This window comes from Perissodus microlepis, chromosome 20 (assembly GCF_051167445.1).
Source record: "Perissodus microlepis isolate ML-2025 ecotype Zambia chromosome 20, ASM5116744v1, whole genome shotgun sequence".
Classification (NCBI taxonomy): domain Eukaryota; kingdom Metazoa; phylum Chordata; class Actinopteri; order Cichliformes; family Cichlidae; genus Perissodus; species Perissodus microlepis.
Window position 1 is genome coordinate 17,239,269 of NC_140480.1, and position 26,260 is coordinate 17,265,528.

A 26,260-nucleotide genomic window follows, 5' to 3' on the forward strand; every position below is an offset into this window, starting at 1 on the left:
GACACAGGAGAGCACCTGCAATTCAAATACAAGGCCAACATGTAAAACGAAACCAATTCGTGTCCCAAAACCTCCATTTGCCTGTATTTGAATGCAGCCAAAAGAGCCAAGATGTGCTATATAAGACAAAATAAGACGAACTGAGTCAATTTGCTTTTCTTTTTTTTTCAGGAAAAGCATGGCTATGTCCCCACTGTGTGGTCGGCTATCTGGTGTTGACAACACCACAGAATAAGCAGCATAAAAGGATAATTCCCTTTTCTAACATTTACAGTAAATAGGTAGCAGTTGAACTGGTTTCATTTTGAGAAAAGCTCTTTAACTGGAGCGGAAGATGTCTGCCCTCATGTGGACAGAGACTGTAGATGCAGTAACTGGGGGGAAAAAGAGAAGTATTACTTAGCATAAATTAAGGGTCAACATTCAGAGGAAGCATTTTGATTTGCATGACAGTTTGTGGCTTGAAGAGCTTGCAGTAGCTACAGTAAACTGCTTGCCTCTGATCAGCCTGATGTACGTCTGTTTAGTAAAGGGTAGTGGTTTTGTTTCCATTTCCACAGTCTTTAACTTTATGTCACAAAGTCATCTCATCGAGAGGTTAGCCACTGACACAAAATTGCTGATCTTTTAAATTCTAAGAGGATCACATTCATGCACAAGACAAAAGGTCTAACTGGACTTGTGCTTATATAGCACTTTGGTTATTCTTTTGGTCACTCAAAGAACTTCCTTTGAGTGCTCAAATGAGGGATTTGTCCCACACACATTCATACAAGACTTCTATGCCCAAGTGCTTTATAACAGATGCACTCACGCTCCGATGGATAGTAAGGATAGACCTTTCATATGTTATGGCTTGTTTTGGTCAGCCACCTATTCTACATGGGCACATGAGCCTTGTAAGCCATCCGGGAGGGGCTCAGAGTAGAGTGAAAGGAGCAGTTGAGGTGGTTCGGGCATCTCACAAGGATACCTTCTGGGCGCCTCCTGGGTGGCCACCAGAGGGAGGCCCCAGGGCCGACCCAGGAGACGCCGGAGAGATTATATCTCTTGGCTGGCCTGGGAACGCCTTGCTGTTCCCCTGGACAAGCTGGAGGAGGTGGCTGGGGAGAGGGAGGTCTTCTCTGCTTCTCTGCTTAGGCTGCTGCGCCCACGACCAAGCCCCAGATAAGCGGAAGAAGATGGATGGATGGATGGATGGTTTACCCAAAACACGCTTTATGAACCTTCCTCCACTGAATGATCAAAAAGCAGATAAAATATCAAAGGCACCAGTGCTTGTTTCTGTTAGACTTGTGTGATAAACTTGTGTGAAATCTCTGGCTATAGAAAAAATTATTCTAAACAACAACAAGATTTTGGTTTTAGGTTGTGACAGTTATACTTGGCCTAAAAACTCCCTGAAAAGCCTTGAGTTGGTCCAACATGCTACAGCAAAGAGTATTGACTGGGACTAGAAAGAGTCCAGAATCGCATTTAAAATTCTGCTCCTCACATTCAAGGCCTTGAATAATCAGGCCCCATCTTATCTTAAAGACTTCATAGCACGGTATCACTCCAATACAGCGTTTGACTTTCAGACTGCAGGCTTACTTCCAAGGATATTTAAAAGTAGACCGGGAGACAGAGCCTTCAGGAACCGGCTTCTAGTTTGGATTTGGGATACAGACACTCTCTCTGCCTTCAAGATTAGGCTTAAAACTTTCTTTATTGATAAAGCATATACTTAGTATTGGCTCAGGTTACTTTAGCCCTTGGGGGCTTCACATGATACACTGGGTGTTTCTTCTTCACCCACCTTTTATCACTTACTATGTGTTTATACAACCACACTGCATTTAATCATTATTTTACTATTCATCTCTGGCTCTCTGCCACAGTGTGTATTCCCTGAGCCTGGTGTCATCTGTAGGGAGTCATCTGAATGTTTCTGGTTTCTCTGTAGTATTGTAGGGTCTTTACCTTACGATATAAAGCACCACAAGGCGACTGTTGTTTGGATTTGGTGCTATATAAATCAAAATGAATTGAATTAAAATAACCTTGTCTCAGATACTGTGCTTAATGTCAAGCATTATGTTAACCCCAATCTACCACTTCCACTTAGGGGGGAACGCACATAACTTGGGTTCCTTTTCTCATTTCCTATAGATTCCAAGATAGCATACATACAGGTGTAGTAGAGTAGCATCACAGCTAGCAGTGTAGAGTCAAGCAGTGACCCTATAATTTTTCCTTTGCAATATAACTGTAACACACCACATGTATACAGCATATTGATCAATATTTAGATGAGATTTGAAAGTTAAGTAGAATTGGGCCAAAAGACCATGAGATGATGAGATGAGATAGCCTTTATTTGTCAGTTGCAGGTCTTTTGCCCACAACCGAGATGACAGACCTTGCCGACCGTACATACAATACACAAACATCACATTGGAGAGACAGGTCAGGCTAGGTAGCGAGGAAAAAAAAACATCGAAATGTGTAACACAAAAGGATAATACAGGAATGCACAGATATCAACACACCATAGCACAATAAACACAGACAAGCAACATGGGAAAGAATTCCAGTGTGTACATCTGATCTGGGACCACTGCAATCTTTCGACTGCGCCTCCAACTGACCCGATGTCCACATCAGAGGGGAGGTAAGCGTTGGAGGTGGCGTTGGATCCGGGGTAGGGAGGGTGATGCGTCGGTGAGTGCTTATCAGTATCAGTATATGTATGTGTGTGCGTGTCCATAGTTCAGCTGAGACAGTGTCCTTCGCCCTGCCAGGCTAAGTAAACAGTCTTCCAGCCAACCCAGGTGGCCTTGCATGGAATGGGAAGGAACAGACTAAACACAGTCGTTATCAGGGTGTTGTTGTTCAGCTCCGGCCTTGTAGCTGGCGCCGAAGGGGTATCCGCATAAGTGATGTTATTTTTTACTTTAGTGCAAACAGCTTATGAATTTCAAAGCAGTTCTACAGTCCAACACTGGTCTCTCCTCCCGTTGGAGAGCCGCGAGCTTCGCCATACTTGCGTTCTGTGATGTTGTCATTTCTTGCGCTCAAGGAGCCAATTTCTGAGAACTCACGGCAGTGTGCCTCCCCGAGATGTCATCCAATTTGCGCCCAGAGATGTTATTCCGAGCTAGCCCTTCCGAGATGTATCCAGTCTGCAGTCAGAGATCTTATTCTGAGTATTCACAGCAGCCGTAGCCTCTCCAAGATCTTTTCCGTGCTGACTCAATGGGCCCATTTTGAGAAACTCACGCCTCTCCCATTGTTCCAATCCCAGCGGGCAGCCTTGTGGGGGTTTGAACAGCCGGTTCCGCTTCTTAATTCTTCGATAAGTCAGGGCCAAGCCAGCTCCGATCAGCCAGAACCCTGTTACCATGGTTCCGAATAGGTAGATATCTTCAGCACTCAGGCTCACCCAAGCCCAAACTTCTCATTGAGAAAGGGGTGTCAATTGCATTTAGGGACCAGTTGATCCAATCCATAATTCCTCTTTTAGGTTTTAGAGAACAGACTGTGAGAGAATGTTCCAGGGAAAAATACAAAAAAAAACACGAGACTAGACAATATATACTACCGATCCATGGATCGGTAGTATAAATCAGTATTGTACACAGATACCTATACATTATTTTACTTTATGCTGAGGTTCGTCTGATTTCAAGTTTATTTCATCAAACTGTGTCAAATAAAGAAACCTTTCCACCCATCTGCTGACTTGAGTGGTCAAACCAAACACATCACAATGCAGGCGTCAACAGAGGCTGGAGTCCTAAGAAAGACTTTGCATTAGAATGGTGTTTGAGGTCGACACCAAACCTTCCCCTGCCAGCATCCAGTGTCAACGAATCACCTCTTTGTGCCTGTTTATCCACGAGCGTCACTGACCGTCGCTCTACCGCGAGCTCGTCAGATTGGCTGTTTTCGCTGCACCTGTTAGACTCTGGCACCAATCACGCGCTCCTGTCGGTGCGCCCCAAGATGGCGGCTTACAGTGTGCTGTAGTGTACATCATCACACTGGAAAGCGAATATTACTATCACTCGACCGTTTAAACTCATGAGGAGGCCGAGCAGAGAGAGCCGAGTGGGGCCGAGCTGTCGTCAGTGAAACGCGGAAGCGGTTGCCGCATGGTTTCTTCACGAGAGCAGCCGGTTTCGGTGTCGGTCTGACGGGGGTTATCTGAGTATGGCCACCGACAACAGGATCAATTTTTGGAGGAGAAACGCAAAGGTTCCTGGAAGGTAGGTCCTCTTTTCTTCATAAAGTAGCACTACATTTCTTAGTGAGTTTCAAACAGGCACTGTTGAAATATTGTCCTTAACAAAGACACACATTAATAATACTCTTTTCTATTAATAATACTCGTAACTAACAGATCTGTGTGGAAACACAAGCGCACAAATCGACTCGTTCGCTGGATTTCACGCATGAGCCGCTTCCAGTGTCTTATTCGAGTGTGTGTTGTTATAACAGCTCCCAGCTCAGAGGCAGACCCCCATCTCTTTCTTCTCTGCGGTTTCTAACGATCACACTGGAGGTGGCAGCTGTCTGTCAACCGCCATATGCTTTCTCAGTCTATGCTGAGAGGTGCTGGTGACAGTACAGTAAAACGATCAAAAACATCAGGGAGGAAGAATGCACTGTCTGAACCACTAACACAGCACTAATATCTTATTTTGTCATCTCAGTGGGTTTTCTTGGAGGAGTTAAATGAAACGCATCCTCGTTTTATGGCAGCATTACTTGGGGAGGACACAGTAAAGACATTACTGTATACAAATGAAATGTGTATATAGTAAAGATTATGTTACAAGAGTGGGGAGAAGCATAATTTTAATAAAGTGCACAGTAGAAAGCCTTTGTGTTCAAAGTGTCTTGTAAAAAGATATTTAAAAAGTTTCTACAAACTGCACTGCCCCCCAAAAAAGAATAAATTTAAAAAAGTACATCTTTCAGACACTGACTAAGCACACAAGAAAAAATGCAGAGCCCTTCTTTCCACCTGTTGGGGGCATTTTGGTGATGGTCATTGCAAACAGAAACTATAGGAGGGAAACATTGCACTTTGGGAATGCTGATTTCATCCTGTAGTGAAAACATTTTAATAACATGCTAATAGAGGGGGGGGTGAGAGCGAATGGGTTTGTAAGCTGTTCATTCTTAACAATTTCACAACTGTGTAGTGAATAGTTACCAAGTGTTTGCAGACCAGTTGGTGTCATCCATGGAGCAGTCTGCTAGTGATCACAAGGAGGTATTTGATGTAGTGATGTATACCTTTTGGGAGCAGTTTTGGCTAGCAACTGGAGAATAGTAATTTTTCCCTAGTAACTGGTGGTTGCCAGGCAGTCACCCGCTGATATGTAGGTAAGGCCCAATCACACAGGTCTAACTTCATTTGATAAGAGTGAATATCTGATGAAATTATATATAATGCCTGTCAGGGTGAAAACTTTACTATTTAAGCACCTAAACTGGAGAGTTATTGACATTATACTGTGTCTTTATTTGTATTTCATTGTGAGATATTTATGCTGGTATAATGTTCTGAGTGTGCATACTTAAATATTCACCTGAATATAGAATGCATCTGCTGTAATATTGGGTACATTTTAATAATTCTTGGAATCATTGAAAATACCATATTTTGGCATACTTAACAAACACTAGTGTTTGTTTTTTTGGATGCAGCCTATGCCAAGACACATTGAAACTGTTCTGATGGCAGGTCAGGACCGAACTCTTTATTGAGGCACTTTTTTATCTTTAATTTGTTACCCATGTGTGCATTATTTTGTCTATAAAGTACCGCAAGACAACAGAAAAATAACAGAACTTTTTTTTTTTTGCTCTGCTGCAAACTTCATTTGGAGTTTGTTTATTAGTCTCTAAGCTGAGGGAGACACATACTTGAGCTAGGCTAGTCCCAGCATGCAGAGCTTACGCAATAGACATCATGGGCATGGCTAATAAAGGGTATACTCCCTGCTTTGTTTTGTTTTATTTTAGTTTTTCCTGTGCGCAGGTGGAAGCTAAAAATCCCTCATGCCTCACTGATAAGACAAGACGCTTCTTCATGTTTATGCGTTTGTATCTTTATTGACCTCTGTGTTTTTTTATGACCATCAAGACTGATAATCTCATTAAATGTCCTTTCCTGGTACCATCTAACTGCAAGAGGGTGGAGCAGAAAAAAGAAGTGGGTGGAGGTGGGCGGTCAGCCTGTTTTAGAAATCTGAGAAGACGGGATCTCCAAGGAGAGGGCGGTGCTGTCTTTGTCACACACACTGATCTGGGGTGGGTGGATCGTTAGAAACACAAACATATGTTTGAACAGGAAGGCTAACAGCTAGTCTTGCTGCCTGTCCTTGAGGTGCTCCTGATAAAACAAGTGTGAGGCTGGTAAACAAGATACTCTGGCACTGCCAGATAATCAGCAGGCTCAGTTCTCAGCCTTAGGCTTGAAAAGCTGCAGTTTGATAAACTTCATATTATTTGCAGCCCTGTGATATTCTCACAAAACCCACTCCGTTACTTAGAATAATTGGGTTATCATGACAAATGGATAATATTATGAAAAACTACAGAAAATAGATTTTTTTTTAAGTATTATCATAATATTTTCATGTCTGAATCTCTAAATGGCCCATATCATAGAGAGCCCTCTTTAACAGAGACCTTAGTCTTTGTCACTGTGACTTTGACCAAAAGCTGACATCTCGAAGTTGATGAGCTAATGCAGCACAAGACTTCATGCAGTGCCAATACTGCCAGATAAGAATGGGAAACTGAGGTTACAATTTGCATGGGCTCACCAAAATTGGACAATAGAAGAATTGAAAAATGTTGTCTTGTCTGATGAGTGTCCATTTTTTTCTGCAGCATTTGGATGGTAGGGTCAGAATTTGATAATATCAAACCTTCTGCCTTGTATCAACAGTTCAGACTGTTGGTGGTGGTGGTATAACAGTGTGGAGGAAATTTTCTGGGCGCACTTTGGGTCCTTCATACTGACTGAGCATTATTTGAACACCACATACTACTCAACCATTCTTGCTGACCAAGTTCATACATTTATGGCCACTGTGTGCACATCTTCTGATGGCTGCTTCCAGCAGGATAATTCACAGTGTCACCAAACTCAAATATTCTCAGACTTTTTGACCACAACAATTTTGCTATATCCATGTCGCCTACACATGCAACAGAGCACCTTTAAGGACAGGTTGGAACGGAACATTAACATCATGGACTGCATGATTCTATTATGGCAATATGGACCAAAACCTCAGAGTAATGCTTCCAGCACGTTGTTGAATCGGTGCCACGAAAAATGAAAGCAGTTCTGAAGGCAAAAGTAGGTTCAGCCTGGTACTAGCAACATGTAACTAATGAAGTCGAAGGGGCAAAAAAAAAGGAAACGCAAAATGGGCAGCTATCAGTGTTTTTCCGCTGAGTAAAGACTTTAATAGAATGCAAATAAAATTTTGGTAAGAGGCATTTTTGGCAATTGTAGATCCTATCCTACCACTCCAGACTATCTTTGCTTTAGTTCACCAGAGATTTGGAAAGAAGCTGAGTATTAAGATTCTCAAATCCGCTGAACATACTGCACACCACTGGGTGGTAAAGAACACAGGCGCTCTGCAAGCTGTCCACTTCTTCTGTTCAGTGCATGCTTAAAACAAGCTCATTTTGTGAAATAGGGATATTTCATATAAGAGATTGACTGAGTCATGTGGAAGGGAAGGCAGCATGTAGAACAGTATTTGTTGGGTCTGTGATTTACCAACTGGGATTTTAGCATTGCAGGATCATTAAAGAAATGCTCAGATAGTTCCCAGATTTGAAATTCATTTTTAGGGATGTCCCAAACATCAAATAGATGTCATTATGCACTCAACAGGAAATTACAACTGTGTTTGCTGCCAGTACAGATCTTCTAGCCGGGCTACAGCCTGCCTATATGTTTGGGGTGTAACAATTCTCCAGTGCAGGGTTCAGTTCATAGGCTTTATGTTGGCCCACCTTTTTCTTTAAACACTTATAAAGCATATAAAGCATATCCTTTCTCATATACACATTTTTGATAGTCATACAATCTCTTTCCAGATGTTGCTTCTCCTCTGTGACTTCTCCCTCTTTGCTGTGTAATTAATTAACAAATTTTAAAGAAACTGAGCAACTTACTCAAACTAAGAAAGGTGAGTTCAGAAGAGCAACACATCAGAGGCCAGGACATATGTCTGCTAACATTCCTGTGAACAGTTATTAATTAACATCTTCTAAGAAGTTCATCTTTGATTGTTCGCTCAGTCAGACACTCAAGAGCTGCGTGTGTTTTTCGGTGAAGAGATGACGCATTTTACATGTTATCTTCCACAGTGTGCAACCGGTTTATGGAGCTCAGCATCCACCTCTTGACCCCCGATTGCGACGCACGTAAGTGCAGTAGGCTGCATGGTGTCGCGTCATCCCAGTTAATCCATTTTAACTTTTAATCTCAGTATAACATGTATTTCGTAGCTGTTTCATGCCGCAAGTGCTTGAATACAGTGCTATGAAAAAATATTTGCCCCCTTCCTAATTTCTTATAGTTTTGCATATTTGTCACACATGTTTCAGCTCCTCAGATTTTTAATATTAGACAAAGATAATGTCAAATAAATAAATACAAAAGGCAGTTTGTGTTTTTATTTATTTCATTTATTAAAGGGGAAATTTTTTCTAAACCTACCTGGTCCTTTGTGAAAGAGTAAATACCAGACTTAAATAAAAGTTACCTGATGACTGAGAAAGTACTATTGTAATGCCGAGAGAAGCTGCTTAGTGTACTAAACGGCTGTTTAGGGCTTTTCTCTGTTCACTGGACAGAGAAAAGTGGACAAGGAGACTTGGTGGTGCAATGAGGAAGTACAGAAAAGTATTCAAATGTTGGCAAAGAAAAGGTGGAATAGTGAGGGAGATGAAGAAAATGGACAAGTATGCTGGTAGGCTAGGCATACAGTGAAGTGACAGGTAGCAAAGAAATACTGATTTCTGTGTGAGGTTGGACACTAAGGCCAGAAAAGTCGACTTGTGTTTATTGGCTGGGCAGAGAGATTGAGCTGGAAAGGATGTGCAGCAGGTTGGGTTTATTAAGGCTAGAATGGGAATGTACTTACAAATGAAGTGTCACGGTCCTGGGTCTCCTGACCCAGCGTTTTTAGTTCTTTGTGATTTTTGTATTATTGTACTTGTGTGTGATCCTTCCTGTTTTACTTTGAAGGTCCGTGTCTTATGGGAATGTGTCCTGCTTTGCTTGTCTCATCGGTCCTGATTTCTCCCAGCTGTGCCCTCCTTCTGTGTCTCGTTCCCCTCGTTATTTCCCAGTGTATTTAAACCCTGTGATTCTCTGAGTCAGTGTCGCGTCGTCCCTCATGCTGTGTGGATCTCCCTGTGTGTTTTAGTTTGTTGTTCCCAGTTTAGATTAGTTTAGTTTATGCTCGTTTTTCCCTGCCAGCAAATAAAGCTGTGATTTTGAGTTCATCCCCTGAGTCTGTGAGTCCTGCATTTTGGGTCCAACTCCTGCCTGCCGCACAGCCGAAACATGACATGAAGAGAATGTCTTGAGAAGAAGGAAGGAGTTCTTTGAAGAGCTGAAGAATGAGGACAGTGCGAAAGAGGAAGACAGATTGAGGACAGCTAGTGACTGATTCACTAGTTTCACTAGTGTCTTTGTGGAACGAGAGGAACTATAGAACTACATGAGGAAGTCAGGGGTAGCAGAGAAGTAAGTGACGGTGGTGGGGGACATGTGTAAGTATAGCAAGACAGTGGGGAGGTGTGTGGTAGGAGTGATAGATGGGTTCAAGGTGGGTTGCGAATACAGCAGGAATCAGCTTTGAGACGCTTTTTGTTTGCAATAGTGATGGACAGACTGACAGATGAAGTCAGGAAGGAGTTTCCATGGACTGTGATGTTTGGAGATGACGTTGATCTGTAGTGAGAGTAGGGATCCGATGGAAGAAAGGCTGGAGAGATGGAGGTATGCATTAGAAAGGTAAAACAATGAAAGTTAGTAGCAGCAAGTGAATGAGAAACAGAATTGTTGCAAAGAGTAGGTTGTGAAGGTAGTGTAGTTTAAATATCTTGGGATGGGGCACAAAAGCGGTCAAGAGTGTCGGGTGATTTGTGCCAGAAGGTTGCAAGTTAGAGCAAATGGGAAGATTTACAAGATGTTAGTGAGACCTCCTATGATGGTCTACAGTTTGGAGATAGTGAAACTTTTCATTGGGAGTGATCAGAACACAAGACGCAAGTATGAGAAATGAACCAAACTAAGAAATCGGAGAGGGGCCGGATACCTTTTCCACAGCACTGTATGTGTGGACTGCATGCACCAGTCCTGTGCAAGTGTGGCCAAATGTTTGCACTGGATTTTTTTCATCATCTCCTAAACCCCCCAAAAGTTTTCAGTCTCAGACTTAAGAAGTCACTTGGATGAGTGACAAAACATTTCTCCCACTGAAAACTCTACATCTAGATGAACAGAATTGACTTTTAAGGGATTTCCTTAACTGAATGATTGAACATGCATCAAGACATCATCTCCTAAAGTTGTTTTTTGGTTGGTTACTTTCTCTTTTCTGCTTGTTTGATATTTCAATCTGTCTCCCTGCAGGTATCCCAAAGACACAAAGCCCAAGTTCAACAATATCAAGACCAAAAAAGCCTCCAGCTTTCATGAGTTTGCCCGCAGCACCAACGATGCTTGGGATATTGATGATGAGGAGGATGAAGAATTCCTTGGCACCTTCAACCCAGCTGTATCTATACCACCAGGCCTGCACACTACGTCATCCATACAGAACCAAGTAGCTACAAGATTTGAATTTTTGTCAGTCAGCAGTAAAGAAAATGAACTAGTGTGAAAACAAGAGACATTCTAGTGTGTCTTTTGATTTGATATTATTTTCATCTCAGCAGCATCAAGCAGGTGACACAGAAAGTGCAGTTTCACACAGATTGGCACCACCCACGACAGAAGGTCCAAACCTTCAGGATGTGCAGGAGGAGGACACGGAGTACGAGCAAGCCAATGGCAAGGTTGTCAAGTCTAGCAGCGATGCACACCTTAACACATCTTCAGGTATGTGGCTAATATGCTGCAGGTTTAAGATCTACAGAGCAGATTATCAGGTGATTCATAGTAAAGCTAATTACAGATTTTCACAGGTGGGATTTAAGACTGCAGTTAGGGCTGGTGGGATTATAGCAAGGTCTTTAGGATGTGTCTGATGTTCCATGATATCATCACAATTGAGTAATGCAGACAACAGAGGACTGTATACCACTTATTTATCTTACTGCTGTACAATTAATGTCTTTAGGATTTCTTTATGTAAAATAAAGATGTATACAGGATTAGTATTACAGAGAGCACATGTTATTTAATAATTATCTGACCACCTCTGTGTCTCATAAGGCACATTCACACAGAATAAGTGAAATCAGTTTCTACTTCATTGATAATCTTATCCTAACCAGTGTTTCTTTCTGTGACTAGCTCTTCTTGTGATGTAGCAGCCCCCCAGATTTCAATCCAGTTATGTTGTGATGAAATTATAATTTATAATAAGCATTAATTAACAGTTGCAAATTCCTGTTCAGCGTCTTTACCATTAATATCTCTAAGTGTTTTCTTTTAAGAGCCTATGAGGGAAGTACAGTGTTTAATTACCGTTAGTGTGCCTGGATTTAGGTTGTAAAATCTCTTGCAACCCCTCGATATTAGGGTTGATTTTAAACAGTTTGTCATGTGTGAATTCAATAATTAACAAGATCGAGTACAGGGAAAATTTATGCAAAACTTCACAACACTTTTTACAGAACGCCAGGTTATATGTACCCAACCTAAGTACCTTATTTATCAAAAATGCTTGGGGGAACATTTTATTCCTACAATACTGAGATAAGATGGACCTATGCAGCATAAAATGTCAGTCCCTCTTCTTCAGACTTCTTCAGACAGAGTCCAAAATATTTTGGGAGTCAGTCTGCCAAAAGAATATCCTTTCATTATCCACCTTTAAGAAAACCAAAGTAGATTTGTCAGTTTCACCAAACAGCGTACAGCAGGAATCCCTGTGAGTCACTCAGGCTGTAGACTGCTCCAAACACTCAGTTTCAGACTATTTTTTCTGCTATTGTCTCTGTTTAATATCACTGAGATTATCTTACATGTTCACCTTGGACAAACAGCTCTGATTGTCAGCACAGAAGTCCCACCCAACCGCTTTTCAAACAAGTTTGGATTGGCACTCAGTCAGAAGACTGTTGTCTCAAAGGGTAGGGGGAAGAGAACTGAAATAGCTGAAAGAACTGATGGGCTGCACCAAGGGCCCGTTTTTGATAAACAAGGATTATTTTGAACTGTGAGTCTGAGCTAATAGAATAAAGACAAAATATGGATTGGAAAATAAGCATAAGAAATCCCCTTTCGTAGCTTAAGTTATGAAATAACTGTCATCAAGTTCGACACTAGAAATTAATAAGAAAAGTTTCTTTTTCTTTTTGAAGTTCTGCACATGAATGAAAAGAACTCCCATCTGCAAATGTCTTATATGTGACAGGATGAAAGATCAAAGACAGATGTAATTGTAGGACTGTGTGAATAATGAAAAATTATACATGGAAAACAGGTTTCATTAATCCTCAATTAGCTTTACCCTCAGCTTTATGAGTAGGATCACTGTTTCAAATCTAGTGGCTTTTCATATGATGATTAGTCAGCTGAATCTTTATTCAGAAGTCACCTAGTGTCATGGTCCTGGGTCGAGTGACCCAGTGTTTGAGTTTTATGTATCTTTTGTATTCATTTGTGCCTAGCGTAGTTCACCTAGTTAATTTCTAGATTGCTGTTTAGTCTTGTTCCTTAGTTGTTTATGTCATCTCCCCCTGTACTAAGTCTCCCTGGTTCATGCGTCATGTCTGCGTGGTTATGTTTAGTTCATGTCATGTCTAATCTCCATGTTTCCTGTTTTACTTTGAAAGTCTGTATTCAATGTCAGTGTATTTAGTTTCACCTCTCCTGTCCTGTCGTTAGGTTCATGTGTGTCAGCTGTGCTCCCATGTGTGGCCACTTCCCCTGATCATCCCTCATGTGTATTTAGTCTCTGTGTTTCATGTAGTCTCTGTCGCGTCGTCTGTTCCCACCCTCCATGTTGTCACAGCCAGTCCTTTGTATTCATAGTTATGGTTTCCTGTGGCTTCATAGTTTATCCTGGTATCACTTTCCCAGTTTAGTTATAGTTTAGTTTTGTCACTGCGCTTCTGCCTAGTTTGCACTCCTTGTCTTCAGCCACAATAAAGGCTCGCTTTTCGTTCGAACTCAGTTTTGTGTCCACGCCTGTGTCTGCACCTGAGTCCTCCACACACTCTCCACACGGTCTGCCACTGCGACCGAGACAACTTAGTTTCTGAATATTCACATTGTTGACTGGTCTCCCACTAGCCTTTCTTAGACTATGTCCACACTAGCCCTTATAGATTTGAAAATGGTGTTTTGGTCTGAAAATGCTCTGCGTCCACACTAGCATTTTCAGTCGTTTTCACAGAGTTGTGCGTCCACATTGAAAGGCCAAAAACGCTTACATTCCAGTCCTGCGCATGCGCAAAAGTGAGTGAGAATTAAAGAATTTGAAGAAAAGCTATCTGGAGCATGTACAAACTGATATTAATCTTTTTTTTTTTTAGGGCTGTCAAAATTGAGAGCAATCAAAACAACTGTGTTTTCAAACGAAAACCCATTAGTGTGGATGTAGCCTTAGCCAGTAGTCAACACTTCAGCTAATTTAATCCTATTAAACTGCCTTTATGTGTTTACAAAGTCACAGTCTTGGTGACTTACAACACTGACTGTCTTCCACCTACAATCCAGTTTTGAGATCCCTTCCCAGGCACCTTAGCCCCCACTCACATCAGGTGAGGTCACATGATAGGGTGAGGCAAGGTCTCCCAATGGTTTCACCCGAAACCTCTGCTGGTAATGACCTGTGCCTTTTTTGGTGAGGCACAGGATCAATAGTAGGTCAACAACTCCCACCAAGGAATAAATACCTGACCACAGAAATAAATATGGCAACAAAGTAAGAAAATAATTGCATAGCTTAAGGAGATTGTTGTAAAGTAATATGCATCTCTTTAGCTTTACTTGTTTAATTTAAGATTAATTGCATTTGAAAAATATTTGAACCTTTTTATTGTTCCTTTAATATCGTGGCTCTTGCTTGTTTTCATTCTCCATTGTAAAGTTGCCTCTTGTTTTTAATCCGTGTGCTCCTTATGCAGTTCGCTCCACACTGCAGAAGCAGCAGTCTCTCCCAGTTCGTCCCATCATCCCATTGGTGGCTCGCATCTCGGACCAGAATGCATCAGGGGCACCACCGATGACAGTGCGGGAGAAAAGCCGGCTTGACAAATTCAGGCAGCTACTGGCTAGTCCCAACACTGACCTAGGTACAGCAACAGAAGCAGCTTTTCCCTTATATTGGGATGTGCTAAAGGACTGTGATCGTTGCAGGAAGGCCGTGCCTTTTGTTGAATCAGAAGATAGCTACCTAATAATTTACAGTACCATACATCAGCAAGGAAACATATTATTGACATGCAAGTATAATGTGCAGGCATCCTGAAAAGAAATTCTGTTTTTTTATGTATAAAACAGATTCTAAGATTATTTCAATACAACAATATGAACAAAAAATGTGACGTATTACACTGTCTTTTTTTTTTTTTTTTTTTTTTTTTTTACACAAAAACAGCCAAAAAGTAGACGCAGTGTGTGGAAAAACTAAGTACAGCCCATGATTTAGTAGCTTGTAGAAGTACTTTTAGCAGCAATCAATCTGACACTTCTCATATTGCTGACTGAGCAATTTTGGCCCACTCTTCTTTACAACAAGGTTGAGGTCTGGACTTTGAAAAAGGAAATGATCGGCATGTTGCAATGGCCCATTTAGCCATTATGTTGTAAATTAACTGGTCAGGGAAGTTTCAGTTGGACTTGGATAGTTTGGAAATGGCCTTATAACCCTTCCCAGACTGATAAGCAGCAGCAATTGCACCTCTAAGATCAGTGCCAATGTCTTTTCTGTGTGATATGGTGTTAACTCCAAACAAGCAAACTGTCAAAACTTCTGCTTTTATAGAGGTGCTCACACTTGCTGAAAATCAATAAATTAGGATCATTTGATTAATTTGACATTTTTGTGGTCTAATTGAGAGGTCCTTGAAGGTTCTCAGTCATCCAGGTCATCGGAGTCTAAGTATCTTGGAAAGAAGGGTGTCTGGACTTCTTTAAGGTTCCTTCTCATCCGAGAAGCTTCTTCAGTTCTAAGCGTAATTGGTGGAGAGTTCCGGATTTTACACCCGTTTTCACACCTTAGCTCATGTGATTATGATAGGGGGTCCATGACCCTCTCGGGGACACTCCCATAGGGCTTAAAATCTGGGACTGTCCACCGTTTGACCTTAGAACTGAAGAAGCTTCTCAAATGAGAGGTGAAATGTCTTCAAGCAACTTAAAGAAGTCCAGACGCTTTTCTTTCCAAGCTCCGTAGACTCTACTTACAAGAGTCTATGTAAGCCTTTATATATTTCTATGTTTTTGGTAGAGCAGAGAAATTTCTTTCATTACCCATACAAGATCCAAAATTTACAAATTAACTATAATCCTCAATGCAGCTCAAAGGAAAGGTCAGTGATCTCTTAAATGTAATGCAAATAAACATTGCCCATGAAGACATCTATGTAACAACTTAAATGATAAGCAATTCAAATTCAGCTTTTAAAAAGTAATTGCTGGATGTTGATTTTGTAAACACTGAGGACATAGAGAGGACATTGTTCAACTTGTAATTTTGTTAACTATCACTAGATGAAAACAACCAGGCTCTGGGTATTTACACACAGTGTGAGCTCCAGTTGATTCACCCATGTTCAAATAAAATGGAAACTCTGGCTGCACAGTAAGCCTGATTTTAAATCAAATCAAATGTGTAGTGTGAGTTAACATGTCATACATATTTAATAAAATTGGCACAGTATCTCACCAGCTTTTAAGAGGAACTGCTGGCGTGCTGTAACTGTTGCACTGCTAAAAATCTTTAGGCTGTAGCTAGGAACATTGTAAGACTGGTCCTCAAAGATTTCTGAAATGAAATATCTGTGAGTTAGATCGCACTTTGAAAGAACTGCACTCACAATGCCTCTCGTGTGCTGAGACTTTCTTCTAAAAGACTTTGGTTGTGTTTGTGCTTTAGAAGTTAGATTTTTCTGTAGACGTGTATTTTTCAGGTTGTAGCCATTTTCTTTTAATGTCTTTTCTGTCATCAGTGCTCAATATGATAATGATTTCACTTATCGTACTGGAATGTCAAGCTAAAGAATAGACTGCAAGACTTTATGAGCTTGTCACCAGAAAGAAATGGATCCAGAATATGTGGTACGGGTTTGTCTGAAAGAACCCACACAGCCTTCAGTTTAATAAACCTGTTAACACAAGTAATGAAGGACTTGATGAGATTTTTTTCACCAAAAGAACTCTCTTTTGTAAAGCTGAACATCACATTTTTTTCTATTAAACTGATTTTACAGATTTATTTTTCTATTGCATGGGTGACTCGTTACTAGTTGTGTAGGTTGTGCTGATCTCTGCTCTGGTTTCTATATAGCATTGACAGTGCTTGTTTCTATCTTGCTCTGTGCTGTTACAGAAGAACTCCGCAAGCACAGCTGGTCAGGCATACCAAGAGAAGTCCGGCCAATCACATGGAGACTTCTTTCTGTAAGGCTGTGACCTTCAGTTTTGCAAAAGCACATTTTTCTCAGAATTTAATAATCCAAAGCATTCTGTCTCAATAGCTCAATTTTTTTTTTATTCTTTTTGTTTGATTCGTAAAAATTTTCAGATAATGCTAAAAGCTTTATCTTTACAGCCGAACATCTCAAGTGTTCTCTCGTCTTATCTAATGGTCAGCCTGTTCTGTTCCTCTGAAATTGTTCAGCTAATCAAAAAAGGGTTGTTTTTTCTGTATCTTAACCTTTCTAATGGCTTGTTCAGGGCTACCTGCCAGCCAACAAGGAACGCAGAGAGCTGGTGTTGAAAAGGAAGCGAGAGGAATATTTCAGGTTCATAGAGCAGTATTACCACTCCAGAACAGACGAGCACTATAAAGACACATACAGACAGGTGATGCTGCAGCTGAAATACAAAAGAGATGTAGTTTATGTATGTAAAAGATCCATGACCTAACATGTCAACATTTGTTCCTGTCAGATCCACATTGACATTCCAAGAACAAATCCTCTGATTCCCTTGTTTCAGCAGCCTGCAGTACAAGAGGTAAGATTACTGAAAAGCAGCTCCAATATCTCAGTTGTTTCTCCAAAGTACACGTGTCTCGTTTTCTATGTTCATGATGAGGGTCGGAATACCGACATTATTTTAATGTTTGGTTGGTTCGTTTCTCCAGTTTAAAGTGAACCAGGGACTTGTTTTTGTTTTGGAGATAGTGGCTCTAGCTAATTCTTGGTTCAGTTCAGCGTTTCCACTATTACAAAATGTTTAAGCGGTACATCACAACAGATTGTCCTATGTTGAGATTATATTAATAGCTAAGCCCCTAGTATGAGTTACTGCTTTTATAAGACATGTAATGTGAGGCTTTGCTTTGTTGCTGGCATCATTGGAAGTTCTGGATTTTTTGTTTTCTTTCAATTTTATCCTCCCACTGATTTCATTTGTGTCCCCTCAAAGTTGACATTAGTTTGTCAGAAACCCACCTACTCTCGCCAGTGGTTAACTCGCCTTTCATTGTCATGGCAGATATTGAATTTTATTGGCATTATGGTCTCTGGTCACCATATAGCTACTGATCTCTTCCTGTATGTACACCACTTAAGAATAACAATATGTTACACATTCCACTTTAAACATTTTAATAACATATTCATAAGGAATTCAAAGTCTTGCTCTTATGGAGAAACAGGCAGGGTCTCCTGGCTGGCTGCACAGGGACTATGTATACTATACAAGATTTTATTTTTTTTTTTTTTTATTCTATTAGTGCAGATCAGCAGGGAACATAGCAACTGGTCAATCTTTTTTACAAAGTCAGATTCTGCATGGAGAAAAATGTTTTCTGGAGGAAGATAAATCCATGAAGGGAACTCACCTTTTGAGAAGTCATATTTTACTTTACTGAAAAACTAATTTGGGATAATGAAGTTTTTCATTGTCTTTATTTGTGTGTGCTGATATACAGCATATCATCTTAATTTGCTCAAAAAGTTAACATTCCAGCTTTGTTCTGTGGCTGGACTCATTGTGAAAAGCATTGACAACACTGTAAGTGATACAGGGTTGTATAGTGTGGTGTATTTGCCTGTCATTGAGGAAGAAGCTTCATCAGATTAGTACACTCCAGAGGAAGTTAGCTGTTAAAAAGGAAATGCACTGAGCCCAGCCTGTTCCTCAAAGGAAGTGATTTTTAGTGGCTTTGCAAAACAACCAAGATATTACACATGACAATAATTATTTCTGAATATTCAGCACAAACATGTATTTGCATTAATGGTAAAATGTACAGCCTCTGTCAACTCTTAAGGATTTACATATGTTCGTGTTCCTTTTAAATACCTCCAAACTTGACATCCGAGAAAGAATCTAAGTCTCGTCCAGCACTCAACCGTTACTGATCCCGATCTCAACATAATGTTACAGCCTACTGATATCCAGAGCCTTCATCTACACTAAATGCCACGCCACAAAGAAGCTCCTTTGATAAGCCTTGCCAGAGTAATGGCTGAGACTTTCCCCAAGGTCTTCATAATCCTCCACCAAGGATGTGTTGGTTAGGTCTCAAGTCCAAGATAGCAGAACACATCCCGAGGGAAGCCTTCCTGTCCTTCCTTTTCCTTACTTGGTTTGCCAGAACCTGAACTCTTTGAGACCAGTTGACAACCTCCTCTGTAAACTCCCTGAGCTCTTCAGTTTTTTGTTCTTACAGCTGCTCAAATCTCATGACAACACCTGTCAAATAAAAATATTTTGCTTTTCTTTATGTTTGTGATACTGTTCATATTGTACATTGAAATGCTGTCACATAATATTGTGAAATTAGGGTTAGAAAATAAAAGTCTTTCTTGGGGTACTTTTGACCACCAGTGTACATGTAATTTATCAGTAGTTAATGTGCTGTAGGATAGTCTTATTACTTAACAGTTAGTTTCAAGAATATTGCCCACACTACCCAGGTATAAGGATTAGACATACCAGTCATGTTGTGGCACCTCAGTTAATGTACACAACAGTTTCAACAGTCTGTAAAACACACTTCAAAGCATTCATGCTATTTTTTACAGACGCTTATATGTGTCTACAGACATAAGACTGAAAATGTGGACAGGAATCAAAAGAAAAAAAGACTTCCACGCTGGAGCTGAACATTAGCAGTAATTCTCCTTGTTTCCTCAGATTTTTGAGCGAATTCTCTTTATCTGGGCCATCCGTCACCCAGCCAGCGGTTACGTTCAAGGAATCAACGATCTGGTCACACCTTTTTTTGTTGTCTTCTTGTCAGAGTTTGTCAGTAAGTTACACGTTGAATCGGGGGGAAAAAAACATTTGGTTTGTTCTTTTTCTAGTTAGGTTATATATTGAATGACAATTTTAAATTTCTTCATCAAAGCTCAGCTCACATCAGAAGACTTGAGTCATCAGTCTCAGTCAGTGTTATTTGTTTTTCCAGCGGAGGATATGGAGAACTTTGATGTAGCAGCACTACCTCTGGAAACTCAGAGAAATATTGAAGCTGACAGTTTCTGGTGCATGAGCAAGCTGCTGGATGGAATACAGGTCGGGACACAATCTCAATCAGTGCTAATTTAAAACTAGTAAGCAACTTTATTGAAATTTATTTCTTTTCAGGACAACTACACCTTTGCTCAGCCTGGAATTCAGAACAAAGTGAAAGCTTTAGAGGAGCTAGTCAGCAGGATAGATGGTACGTGGACAAGCTTATGCTTAGCTTGTGGAAACAGTTTCCCTAACAGCAGGAGACCCAGTTTTAACAGGTGTGTGTATCTGTGTCTGTTGCCAGAGGACATTCACAATCATTTCAAGAGGTATGAAGTGGAGTACCTGCAGTTTGCTTTCCGGTGGATGAATAATCTTCTGATGAGGGAGTTGCCACTCCGCTGCACTATCCGTCTCTGGGACACCTACCAGGTAAGGCAGGGTGTCCACCATTATCTGAGATTTTATGAGCAATGAACACGAGTCACAGCTGTCTCAGACAATTTGCTGCTGTTTCAGTCAGTGTGTCTGCATCTGTAGTGCAGCTTATTTTATGCTCTGTGGGTCAAGATGAAGAAATTTCATGAAATCTTGTGATGTGCATCTGAGATCTCTGATGGCCCCATTATACTTACCACACTGGTCACTTTGCGTGTCACTGGTGACATCATCACATGGCTGTATCCCTTTATGCTGACCGTTACAGCACAGGTACTCGCTGCAGTATTCTCCTGAATGATAAGTGTCACAACTCAAACAAATCCTGCACATCAGTGCTGGTGTAGGAGAAGTTGTCAAAACGGGACGCAAATAAATTGCTTTGAAGTGTGTGTTTTGTTTTTTGTTTTTTTTTAAAAGTCATATTTTCAAACTGTTGCATCATCTCCTCTGTATAATCTATAAATCTCTGAGCATCTGTGTCATTATAATCACAGTAACAATCGACACAATCCTCCTGTCTTCATTTAGCACGCCAGGTTACAAAAATCTTGAGTGCATGACCAAAAGAAATGACAGATTCCAATTTGCCTGGCATGAGACAGTGGGTATAATGGGGCCCTGATAGACTGTAAAACTATTCAAGCTCATTAGTCCAACATGTGTGGCATTATACATCTTATAATTACAAAATGGGTACAGGACTGTTACAAAAGAAAATACCTGAAAGGTGATTTTACACATTCACATTTTTTACCAGATTAGATGCCACATACTAAATTGTTATAGCCACTACCAGTTTTATTAATGTACCAGTTTTGGCTTTTAATGAAAAGTTTTGATGGTGAGGTTAATTTTGCACACTGCACTCCCCTCCAGAAGTGAGCAGCAGGTCAGCATGGATCACATGAACATTAATTGAGGATGCAGAGAGTTACAAGGACTTGTGTGGTTCCAGGCACCTTTATTGTTCCATTGGTGATAAACAGTACACTGATGACAACAATGGAAATCTGTTATCCTACAAAGTAGTTAATGCACTTATGACTGGTGGAGAATAGTTCAAATAAAGTAATCCAGTGCAACAGCAGTACAAACTGCAGTGTGACATAAAGGATGGACAGCATACTCTTTTGGAAATCATGTTAGAAAACTGGACATGATAGCCAAGGGGTGGATGTGACTAAGAATCCAAGAGACACTGCACACTCAAAATGAATCACCAAAGTAGTCATACATCAAAGCATTCTTATATTTTACACCAAATGATGATTTAATAAATTAACCCCATGACATCTTAAACAAGACTTGAAACTAGCGATAGAGCTTGTAAGTCTCCTTCCTCCTCCTCATCCCCAACCGGTCACAGCAGATGGATGCCCCTCCATGAGACTGGTTCTTCCTGTTAGCAGGGAGTTTTTCCTTCACACAGGAGGTTGTCTGATTGTTGGGGGTTTCCCTGTATTATTGTAGGGTCTTTACCTTACAATATTAAGTGAATTGAGTGTGACTGTTTTGGTGATTTGAGGCTATACATATAAAACTGAATTGAATAAACCAATCAGAAATGTGTTCATTGAGGTCGAAGATAAAGTGAAAAGTAACATTTTTCCCTCACAGAATTCTGTACAAGGACTCTTCTTTTGGCAGTCAAAGGAGTTGCCTCTTTCTGAACATTAGAAAGAATGCCGTTTTCAATCACTCACAATAATTTAACCTTTGTGTATGTCAGTGGTTGCAATATTTGGCCTGTTACACAGTATTTGTAAGTCATTAGACAAATCTTTTCTTGATTGAAGCTGATTTGTATAATTGGCTACCATTATTCTGTTTTCCACAGGCTGAAGCAGAGGGTTTTTCCCACTTCCACTTGTACGTCTGTGCTGCTTTCCTCATTAAGTGGCGCAAAGAAATCCTGTCCATGGTTGACTTTCAGGTACATTTGTCTATGTCATCCAGTCACGGCAGAGAAACTAATATGACCCATTTAAGCCAGACTGGCGGAGAAGGGCGGAGTCTTCTGAGTTAAAATTAATCAACTTTACTTTGTAAAGGTTTAAATCACATCATTTGTAGTTCTTCTTCAATTTTGATGCTGGTCTAACTTGTTTTTGATCAATCATAAGATAGCCACTTCCTGCATCATATCCTGCTTTTATGTGTATTTTACTCTTAATGGTACCATAATTTATTACCAAATAAATCTGCTGCAATTGGTAAGACTTGAAACTAGTGACTAAGATGATGAACTAGAGCACAGGTGTCGAACTCCAGGCCTCGAGGGCCAGTATCCTGCAGGTTTTAGATGTGTCCTTGATCCAACACAGCTCATTTAAATGGCTAAATGACCTCCTCAAGATGTCTTGAAGTTCTCCAGAAGCCTGGTAATGAACTAATCATTTCATTCAGGTGTGTTGACCCACGGTGATATCTAAAACCTGCAGGACACCGGCCCTCGAGGCCTGGATTTCGACACCCCTGAACTAGAGCAAGGGGACAGTAGGTTTAAATACTGTAATTTGACTTCCTTTTCTTTCATCCTTCTAAACATCAACATGTCAGTGTAATCGTTTATTTACGGAGCCCCACAGGGGACATGGGAGGAAAAAAAAATTAAGACGGACTTTTGCGAGATCTCGCAAAACAAACTCGGGATCTCGCAAAAGTTTTAGCCGCATTCTTCGGAGGCCGCCAGCTCGAAGCTGACCGGGAGGTCGAGGCACAATGTGCCGGGAAAGCGGTGTTCCTCCCGGCTGTAGTAGGTCTCGACCTCCCGTTAGCTTCGAGATAGTGGGTGTCAGATCTCCGAAAACGTCGGAGCACTTTTGCAAATATGTGATGTCTTGTAAACCGAGCAGGTATCTGACGTTTACACAACTACATTCACGCCTCAAAATATCTTAAGTGTATTTTGTGACCCAGAAAGAGTAATATTACAACTAAGTAGCTGCCGCCATTGTTGGAATTCAACTTTTGCCAGATCTCGCAAAAGTTTTGCCAGATCCCGAGTTTGTTTTGCCAGATCTCGCAAAAGTTTTGCCAGATCCCGAGTTTGTTTTGCCAGATCTCGCAAAAGTTTTGCCAGATCCCGAGTTTGTTTTGCCAGATCTCGCGATCTCGCAAAAGTCCGTCTTAATTTTTTTTTTTTTTCTCCCATGTCCCCTGCAGGGCTCCGTATTTATTTGATCACCAGAAAATAAAAGTGTTGCTTGTAGTTTTGTAATAGGTTTACCAACCAAGTATGCATGTACATCTGCTAAGTTTTATATGCTAACCCATATGTTACGTTTGACAATGAAAGGCTTTGTATCTCCAACTTTCAAAACACTGAGTGTCTTAAGGACTCTCTCTTGCTCTTTAGGGTCTCCTCATGCTACTGCAGAACCTTCCTACAATCCACTGGGGGAATGAAGAAGTCGGTCTCCTCCTGGCTGAAGCTTACAGGCTCAAATACATGTTTGCAGATGCTCCCAGCCACTACAAGAGATAAGCCCAATGCTTCCGCACCAGGGAAAATGCTGCATTTTGACTTTTAAAAATCAATTTAAACCTTGAGTGGGCAACTTCGGTGTCTGAGATGCACATCAGGTGCAGTCTCTGAGGTAACGTAAAAGAGACTGACGGGATGTTATGTCAGTGATATTAACTGTATCCTGTGAAAATGAAGTCCAGTGAATATTAAGTGGATTTGGGGCTTACATTGCACACAGCTCAGTGAATATGGGACTATTTTGCAGGCAGCGTTGCACTGCAACGGTGGACTGTGACAGTATAAAAAACAACTCGACTATGCCACTCTGGTTTACTTATACTGTTTTTGGTCATCTCTTATGTTCACTGTAAGCGTGAAAGAAGACACTGTAATATAGTGGGATGATGAATGTTTGTGAGATCATCCTTTTAGTGAGAAATGGTATCTAAAGATTATATTTTTGGCATTTTTTTGTTTTACAAGGGACAATATTGGGTATAAAGCAGGCAACTGGAATACAAAGCTTAGTTTTACATTGTCTGGCTGGCAGTCCCCTTTCTTTGTTAAATAGATGCTTTTTGGTTTAACCAAAATCGCTCTGTACAATCAGCATCTTTAAAGCCGCGACTGATATTCTGGGTTGTAATTAGTAAGTATTACCTAAGAGTAGCAAATAGAAGGTATTGTATTTCATTTTTTAGGTTGTGTTTGGGGTGTAAAGCAAAAAGACTGATTTGGTGTCAATATCACTTTTAATTTCTAAATCACTGTGAAGAACGGAGGTATAGTTTGGAAATAACAACTGTAAAGTTAGTTTTACTTAAAAATCTAAACTTAGCACTGTTCAGATCTTTCCTGAACCTGAACTGTGCTAAATTAATTCAGTAGCTGCTTAAAATTGTTTAAAATTGTAGTGAAGTTTATACAATTGTGATCCAGTTTTTGATGAAGATTGCAGATTGACACACTGCATCAACACTCAAAAGTCAGCCAGCTTGTCAGTTTTGGCCTGAGGGTGGAGGTTTTACCCGAAGTGTTTCAAGAGATACCTGTCAGTGTAAAATCTGTGCATAATTACAAGTGATGAAAAACATTCAATAACATCAGTTATACAGAATATTTACAATCAGTATGTTTTAATTGGAGGAAATGCCTGTGTTGGTATTGAAAGTCATTATGCTATCTGAATGCAGCTCCACATCCCTGACAATACCCTATAGAGCATTGGTAAGGTACACATGCAGTGTAACGCTTTCCTGACATGCTCCATGAAACTTTATTTGTGCAACAGTGTTTTTCTTTTTCTTTTTTTTTTTTTTTTTTTTTTAAATATGATTGTGTGCGTTACAACTCATCTACCTTCATTGCCAGTGATAATAATAGTGCAACATATGTTTGAAAGGTATGACAACACTCTTATACTTTGTGCATCTAATAGAAAGAAAATCAGTCTAAGTTGGGTCATCTGCTTCACTCTTTAACCTGATTCATTCTGGACCAAAGTCTCTGTTGGAAAGTTGTGACGCCCAGCTGATGGATGCCACCGTGATCACCATAGATCACAGCAGACTGAATGGAGCAACATTGTTCACGAGTCTTAATCCATTTCAACTATAACTGGAGTTCTGAGCTACTTAATGGCATTTTATTCAGTGAAGTGCTACTGAAGACATGATGGTGAAATAGATTCTCCTTTATTTATGAAGGAACACCAGTCTTGTCCACTATTTATCAGTCATCAGATTTCCATAATCAATCTTCATCTTCCACCTTGAATGTTTTTTGGAGTTTTACAGTATGCGTGTAGCCTTAAAGTCACTTTCATTCATTCAGGTGAGCCACATGATTGTCATTACTGTGACTCCATGCTGGGGTTTTTTGTTTGTTTGTTTGTTTTAATTTAAAGGTCATTCTGTTCAAAAAATGTGATGTTAATAACTAAAAACTAACAAAATGTTTTTTTTCCATGCAGCTACAACAACAAATCCAATCTTTATTGGAACAGTACAGCCTGTTTTACAGAGTGCTTCACTAGTCAATGCTGGCTTCAGCCTTAAATGAAGACTTGTTAAATTATTACAGTCTCAGCTGTATATTCACCTTTTCTGATGATATTAAACAAACAACATGTGTGTACATGGATTGGGTTGATATATTATTTTATAGCACCATTTAAAGCATGCAGTTCCAACGTGCTTCACATTTATGATGAAATCTCTGTGAGGAAAAATTATACAAGCACACATAGTGATGTGAAAAAGTATTTGCTGTCTTCCTGGTTTGTTTGTTTGTTTGTTTTTTTGGGGGGGGGGGGCATTCAAAGTGGTTTTTGCTACAGCAGGTCATTCACCCAATCACACACATTCATATAAACTTAACAAAAAAATTGTATATGAATGTAGTAAAAACCACTTTGACATAAAAATATTACATTTCATAAGAAGGTCATCCCAGCCATCATCAACTCAACTGTAATTGATGGAACCATGAATTCTGCTCTC

General features: G+C 40.3%; 1 protein-coding gene across 2 annotated transcripts; it reads left to right on the plus strand.

Moving 5' to 3' along the window:
• The first annotated feature begins 3,870 nt into the window (after positions 1–3,870).
• On the plus strand, positions 3,871–25,895 carry tbc1d22b (TBC1 domain family, member 22B). Of its 2 annotated transcripts, none has more exons than XM_084916997.1 (14): positions 3,871–4,250; positions 8,395–8,451; positions 10,673–10,865; positions 10,978–11,140; positions 14,341–14,508; positions 16,767–16,837; positions 17,114–17,242; positions 17,330–17,395; positions 19,529–19,643; positions 19,803–19,909; positions 19,982–20,057; positions 20,154–20,281; positions 22,128–22,223; positions 23,649–25,895. In XM_084916997.1, the coding sequence occupies exons 1-14, from the start codon at positions 4,195–4,197 to the stop codon at positions 23,775–23,777; spliced, it is 1,554 nt and encodes a 517-aa protein (XP_084773123.1). In that variant the 5' UTR covers positions 3,871–4,194; the 3' UTR covers positions 23,778–25,895. The 2 variants fall into 2 exon arrangements, with proteins under 2 accessions (XP_084773123.1, XP_084773122.1); XM_084916996.1 differs by having other exon boundaries at positions 3,875–4,250; positions 10,975–11,140.
• Positions 25,896–26,260: the final 365 nt, after the last annotated feature.